This window comes from Schistocerca serialis, chromosome 9, assembly GCF_023864345.2.
Source record: "Schistocerca serialis cubense isolate TAMUIC-IGC-003099 chromosome 9, iqSchSeri2.2, whole genome shotgun sequence".
Classification (NCBI taxonomy): Eukaryota; Metazoa; Arthropoda; class Insecta; order Orthoptera; family Acrididae; genus Schistocerca; species Schistocerca serialis.
This window is the reverse complement of record NC_064646.1, coordinates 206331278-206339123: the sequence shown is the minus strand read 5'-3', so window position 1 is coordinate 206339123 and position 7846 is coordinate 206331278. Positions and strand designations below refer to the sequence as shown.

The following is a 7846-nucleotide window of genomic DNA, read 5'->3' as shown; positions in this document are numbered from 1 at the left end:
CGCGCTAGTCTACCTACGCAAACCTCTAATTTCTGTATAGGGTAACTGCTGCATCGTTCTCACTATGGTGAAGCCTTTCCCACACTCACATCACACCTCCTCTTTTAGCCAAGTTGTGCAATAAAGGTCTTTCCTCTCCAATTCAATGCAGTACGTCTTCGTTAGTTATTCCATCAAGCATCTGAGCACAGCGTGTTGTATATAAGGTAGAAAAGTCTAGATAGGTTTTATTGGTAGTCAGATACTTCCCTTAAAAACGTAGATTATTAGTTAGCAACATATGAGTGTAAAGAGTAGCTGTCACGAAAAAAATTGTGACATGTGATGGGATGCAAAGAATTCCAATGATAATCAGAACGAAGGAAGAGAATATCCTTGATAATAACTCTTTGCAAAAACACCTTCATCACGTGTCGTAATTTCAAATATTTCGCGGGTGTTGCTGTTTATGTTCGTAGTGTCTGCTAGATATTGACAGTTTTGAATATGGTGAGTTATATAAATACATTTTGTGCAGAAAAGTGCATCTAACGTACACCTTTCGGGAAGTGTGTTGCTGGTTGCTTAGTAATACATGCCTCAAGAATTTTTTTTACTGTAGATGTTAACAGATGTGAATTTGATTACATGTAAAGTATATGAATTCGATTATGCATACAATATTGGTACATTGGTCAATAGAAGCAACTGTTATATATCGCTTCCAGATGTATTTGTGTGCAAACGAGTGAGAAATTCTGCATTTTCATTAGCGACTTATCCTAGATTGATGTGGTGTCCTTTTGCATATCATCGTAATGATATATGAGAAATGTAAATATTAGATTTTTAATTTAGTAGTTTTCGTGGTGTGATAGATTGAAAGTAGTGTACGCATATTGCATGAAGCTTTGCTTTTTTGCGCCTCTTATGTCGAGCATCACTTGCCATAAACTAGGAACTCGGTATCCGAAATATTGTGGATAAAAATCTCATTATGTGCATGTAGTTACAACACACACAGTTTCATTTATATGCGTACATGCCAACTGTTCTAGCCTCCCCTATTTAGCTTGTCAGATTTTGTTGAAATTCGGGGTAGTAGAGAGTCCAATACTTACCATTGGATGTAATTTCACAATTTTTTAGCTACTGATATGTAATACTTGTGCCGTTGCACTCAAGTTATGGTGGTCAGAATGGCGTGCGCAACACTGATTTTTTTTCTTTGTTATTTTTGACGAAAGAGCCCATTGTATTTGAGGATTATTTCCCTGTGAAACATTTTGCATCATTTGATTTAGTAATTATCTGTAAAAACAATTGCGGAATTCGAGGTTGAGTAGCCTGGTTACAACAGCCACTCAAAGCTGAGTAAACATTGGTCAGATCCTATAGCTTCCAAATTTCCGTCTTTAATTTTTTGTAAACAAAAAGCGATACGTAGAAATGCAAATTACTTCGCTGTTAACAAAACACAGCATTCTAGACATTACAGTAACATAGTTTCAAAACTAGTCCTATTTAAGGTCAGAAGGGTTCCAAAAACATTCACATCAAATTTTACTTCCTTTTGAAGTCCTGTATCTCAATAGGAACATCTGTTGTTATAGCTTTAATGTCAGTTTTAAGCAGCTCCTTTTTTGTATCAGAATGTGTAATTTGTTTAAAGTGGAAGCTTTGGGAATAGTCCTTAAATGACAGTAATGCTTGCAGAAATGCATTTGAGAGTCAAGATCTAACTTATAGTGGTATATGAACTTTTTTCAAGACTGTTTCATGTTGCTTTCCAAGGTAGGCTTGTATGTAAGTTATTGTTTGGATAGAAAATAAAGTTGGTGTGTCGTGTCATTCTCCACTCAATCTTTTTTTTTTTTTAAAAAGCTTTGCATTCCCATTCCCAAAGGCCACATCTATTATCCAGACATGTTCAGTTATGGATGGGGCACTATACTCAGGCTCCCAAGCATGCAATGGATGGCTTAAGTGAGGAGCTTTAGCCTCTGGTGGGTATCTTACTGGTTCCCAAGCCTGCATGGCCACAACCTGATATGAAAATGATTATTACAACAAATTAAGCTTGGTTACCGACTATTGTACAACAGCATCTAAAAAAACTGCACTGACAACTTGCTGGTAGTGGCGAATGCAGTAAGAGTTGTGCCACTATTTCACCAGGTTCCAGGTTTTCTTTCATCACTTTCAGGTATTAAGTTTAGTACTCTGGTACAAAATATTGGGTTGGAATATCTGCAACTCTTCCTGACAATTTGTCAACATATCTTCAATAGAGAGCTGCTGTACTATTAGTGTAACTCAGTTATTTTAATCCAGAATTTAAATTAAGTGATTCCCCAGGATCTACATCCCCACACACTGAAGGAAGGTAAATTTCTATTCATACTTCCCCTGGGCATTTGTCACAGCACTGGAGCATTCTACACTGCAGTGCTGAAAGACCCACTAAAATTTATGGTCTGTTTTGTCAATGATACTAGATAGTATCGTTCTACATTTTGGTGAATGTTGCACACACAAACTGAATACATCCTGGCAGAGCCAGCAGTGAAACACCATTTTGTTTTATAGAAGGTTGGGGTACACTCTTGTTGTTGGTGGCAGGTTGGGGTGAGGCAGAAGAAACTTGGTAGCTGTGAAGTTACTTTATCACACCCAGCTGTTCATAGTGCAACGGGGCACACATTAGGTAATGCTGGGCGGTGAACTTCGGCTCACCTGCCCTGACAGTGTATCATGGAAGTAGGATTGTGGCTGCTATTATGCTTAGCATGACCCAGGTTTTACATGACCTTGCATAGTCAATGGTCCCAGTCATGTCTGAGCAGTGTCAGGGCTGATACTGTAGACTGGTGTGGCCTGCTGAGTCCCATCTCACAATGGCAAGTAATCAGTGCAGGAGTCCAAGGAGCATGGATGGCTGGCAGCACCTCAGTGGCTTTGTGGGCCACAGTTTGACCCTTGACTTATCAGGCCACAGCTGGACCCCCGTGGCAGGTAGCTGCATCAGAAAGGAGGCAGAGTGGTGGCAACCATACAGCAAAGGCTGACACTGATGGTTACTGCTTGACAACTCTCCACTTACACACATGCCCAGCCTGGTCAGACAGCCAGTAGGCCTACTTATTCACACCCAAACGGTATTTTTATTGTTTTGCAGCTGCATGTCAAATTGTCCTGGGTTGTGGTAGCTGACCTGCAAGTAGACAGTGATACAGTCAGTAGTGTGGCACAACAGTGGGTCAGCGTATTGCCATAAGTGCCCCACTTTCATAAGTGCCCCACTTTATGGTACCAAGCCCATATGCCTACACTTGTCCCGTTACCATTCTAATGTCACAAAATTTTGTAAAAGTTATTTCTGCACCAAACTTGTGCATATGACAGTTCCATTATATTGGCCAAGAGTAGGCCTAGCCTCATCTGCTTCTGAATTTCTTTGCTACCAGTTATGACATAGTCTTTCATGTTGTGGAAAAGTTGACAGAATTTGTCATCCTTAAAAAACCGATGACTGGATTCTTAATTACCTCAGAAAGAGCACCCACCTTTGTTATTATCTGGCTTTGTTTGAAAGTCTGTGTGATTTTTAACTTTTTGTGTAGGCCTATTCTTTTTGAGACACTGAACTTGCTTCACATCTTGTTGACAGATCAGCTTGGTGAAATCAAAGAAAGAATCTGCAGCTTTGAACATTTATTTAAAATCCTCATCTTTTTCCGTCAATTCTCCAAGCCAATCTGTGAAATCCTCCAGTTTTGGCAACTGTGCAGCTCAGAAGGATTCCAGCTACCAACTGAAAAAATTTCTCTCATTGGTTTGTCCACATGCCTGAGTTTATAATTTGCATAATTTATTGAATCTGGAATGTATACTTCCTGAAACTTCATTGGTGAGGCACCAAAATAAATTGAGCCAGCATTAAATGTTTGTGTACTGGTTTTCATTTAGACATTATCATCACAGTCAGACAAAGATTACAAACAGTCACCAATTTTCTGTTGACTGTTTTGCCACAGATGGTGCACAATTTCAAGCCAGAAGCAACCGTATGGTATCTGAAAATATGCAAAACTTATCAACTGTGTGCTGGCTAGTTAGCCTAAAATTTTTTGAAACTTGATCTGGTTTCAGAAGGGAATTGCAATAAGTGTCTTCGAGAAACGTAATCATTGTCAAAGGCATAGTAGTGATTCATCATCAGATTTCAAATTTGTATGAGTTTCCAGTATTAGCTTTTCATAATCATTGAAACTTCGAACAAATTTCAGTTTCTTTTCCAAAGTAAAAGGGTGATTTGATAACTCAGATAAAAAAGCAACAAAAAGTGTTTGTTTCATAAACAACACGCCTTACTTCTTGATGTAGTTTCCTCTGAGGGTTATATGCCGGGTTGCAGCGATCCTCCTGCTGTTTCATCCCATTGGAAAAATAGATTCTGTAAAATTCTGCTAAATATTCGTTGACCGCAACTATTACTTCCTCATTTGATGAACATTTCTTCCCAGACAGCCAAAGTTTCAAGTTAGGGCATAGGAAGAAGTCACTTGGGGCTAAGTCTAGTGATTAGGGTGGATGAGAAATCAATTCAAATCCCAATTCACACACTTCACCATTGTCATTGCTGATTTGTAGGATGATGTGTTAGCTTGGTGAAAGAGCACATTTTTGTGTGCCAGCCTTATTCGTTTTCCAGCTAGTGCAAATTTTAAATGATTCAACTCTGAAGCATAATAGGGTCCAGTTATGGTCCAGGCTATTCTGTGTAGCCTGTGAGGATTATGCCATAGGAATCCCGTAAAATAGTGGCCATCATCTCACATGTTGACAATATGGTCTTTGCTTTCTTCAGAGCATTTTAAGGCTTTTTAAAGTGTATTGACTCTGATGTGTAGTGATGGATCCAGGTTTCAACAACAGTCACAAATGAGCGCAACAGTTTTTCCAGATTGTGATTAAACGTCTCTAGAAATTGTATTGAAAGGTTAGGCTGGATGCGCTTTTGGTCAACTGTGAGCAGTCGTGGCACCCACCTCGCACACAGCTTCTTCGTAGCCAGCTCTCCATGCAGGATATTGTGCACTGCTTCTTTTGAGATGCCGACAATCACGGCAGTCTCTTGAATTTTAATTGGGCAGTCTTGCATTACTATATCACTGATTTTGTCAAGGGTTTCATTTGTGGTGTCCTCAGGTGGACAACTGGAGCGCAGTTTGTCTTTGGTGCTTGCCTGACCATGTTTAAATTCATTACGGCATTCCAAAAGTAAATGGAATTCAGTGACGGTGAGTCTGTGTGAACTTCATTGAATTCTGTTTTAATTTGTGTGGCAGTCCAACCCTTAAAATGAAAATATTTAGTAACAGCGTGAAACTCGGTTTTCTCCATTTTCAGTTGCAGTCGACACACTAACCAATTGAGACACTGCTGCACACTGTTGAAATTTTTTATAGGATCTTTCAGATAATCAAGCTTACTAACCATGAAGGGCAACAGAAATGTTCCATTCATTAACGGCAATTTACCAGACTTATCAAACCACCCTGTATGTGTTAGCAGATGACATACAGCATTGTTATGAATTCCAACAATGCAATTTGATAGTTCATGAGTATCAGTATTACCTGTCTCATCGTGGAAGTTCCTTTGCTTTATCCACAAAAGGAAGCAGTTAAACAGCAGTCCTATGTTAACAGTGCTTCAACTTGTGGTAGTTATTAACATTTGTTATGCTTCACAATGTCTTTGATGGAAAGATAGTCACAAATGTGCGTGGTTGTTCCATGTCAATTTAGCCTGAAAAAAAGGTTTTTCTCACCCCCCCCCCCCCCCCCCATCTTGGATTCGGGTGAAACTTGACTTACTTGTTCTATGCGAGATAAGTAACTACATGAAATCGTAAACAATGTGAAGACCAGGCTGGAATAACAATGATGTTGTGAAAGATAAATGTCCACGCCTCATATAGAGGAGGCTTAGAGTCGCAGACAGACACAGCATCTCTTCCGTATGGTGAGCCCCTTTTCATGATCCAGACAAATTTTAGCATTTCACCTCTCATTGTTCCCATTTTGTGGCATTTCAAAGTTCAGAAGTTTTGTAATCTATAACATTGTGATGACACAAAACTATCATTGCTAAGTTTTTGAAAATAAATTACTGGTTACTTACTTCCTGTCCAGTCTGTGTGAAATTTGACGATCGTGTGGTCTGTGGCAATAAGGATTCTAGAAGAAAATCTCATGCCTTTAAGTAAGACAGGAAAAAAATGTATATATGCATTTTTGAAGAAAAATAAGTTCTCGTACTTTGCGAGTAAAGGTACCTGTGGGTGCCGAGGATGGCGGAAACCTTTCCAATTCAGTGAGTGAACATGCTCTTTGTGGCCTCCCAGCCATTCATGTCACATGACTTTAGTTAGTTACGAAAAATAAATAAAAACCTGGTTCACCATTACATCAAAAATCACAACTGTTTTGCAAAGTAATATTCTGAGTATGGGTTGTCACTTGGGGAAATAAAATCAGTGGGGTTTCTGTTCCTTTTTTTTATTGTTTGTTTTTGTAAAAATAATACGTTTTAATTGTTTTCTTGAGAATCTAAAATAAATGACTGAAATTCCAAGGGTCCTGGATAATATACTTCTAACCTAACTGAATCAGTCTTACCGATGACCACTCCTCCTCCCATTTCTTTGCATTTTCTCTGCAGCCATTTTGCTTTAGCTTCACTCAACTTCCTATTTATTTCAATCCTACGTAACTAATTTTGCTGTATTCCTACAGGTCAGTTCTTTGTATCTATATTTGTTTGCCCATCTTCTGGAATCTTGGATGTGGTGACACAGTGCTTTAGTGCAGCCCAAGGTGAAGGTTAAGTTGGAAGGTGACAATTTGGCTGTGAGTTCACAAAGCCAATATGTGTGAAAGAAGAAAATATGGTTGTGGTAACAAATTAACCAGTAGCAAAACCTAATGTTTACATCCATGCTGTATTCGAAAATGAAAGAGGGGTCCAATAAACAGTTTTGGCCATTTTCTGACTGCTCTTTTTTATGTCCATTCCTCTTCTACTGAACTGCCTGTTTTGGTGTTCTTTATTACACATTTAAGTGCCGTCAATGAGTTTACTCAAAAAATATGCTATACATTAGAGTAGAGTAAAAAGGTCACAGGAATATTCTGTAGTCTGGCAAATCTGTAAATCTTGATATGACTCTTTCTGATTTGGTAAATGCAAAATAACTGTAGTCTTGGCTTACTGTTGCCCAACTGAAGCTGGGTTTATTGTGCAGTTTCACTCCGTTTGATTCTAATGAAGCCGGCCAGTACTCTTAAACCTAGAATGGTCAGACTGTGCTTTTGAGATCCACTAGTTTTTGTTTTTCAGAATTTATATCGTAACAAATCTTACTCCCATTATACAATTTTCTGCTGCTATTGGCATTATATTATACTCGTCTGACCAGAAATCCTTGCGTTCTTTCCCTTCCACTTCACTGACCTGCACTACATGTAGATTGAGCCTTAGGATTTCCCTTTTCTGATTTTCTAACTTCCCTACCATGGTCAAACTTCTGACATTTCACACTCAGACTCAGAACATTCCCCTTTTCTTGGTTATTCAATCTATTTCCCATAATCACTTCGTTTTTCGCAGCCTCCTCTTGGAGATCTGAATGGGGGTAAGGCTGTGATGGCTGATGATTTTTATTCAAAATCTAAATAGTGGCAGGATTTGAACGTGGGACCTAGGATGTTTTGATTACTAGTCAAAGAAGCTATTCTTAGACTGCGGGGAAGCAGACTGTGTCTTCTGAATGGTGTCAGGGTTCATTCTCCCACTCCTC

At 39.0% G+C, this 7846-nt stretch overlaps 1 protein-coding gene across 1 annotated transcript in view; it reads left to right on the top strand.

The window, feature by feature from the left end:
• The first annotated feature begins 366 nt into the window (after positions 1 to 366).
• The window catches only part of LOC126419329 (uncharacterized), a 93819-nt gene continuing 86339 nt past the window's right edge, over positions 367 to 7846 (top strand). Inside the window, exon 1 of the mRNA XM_050086514.1 lies at positions 367 to 489. Coding sequence (XP_049942471.1) covers positions 487 to 489 — 3 coding nt within the window. The 5' untranslated portion in view covers positions 367 to 486. The remainder of the gene's footprint in view (positions 490 to 7846) is intronic.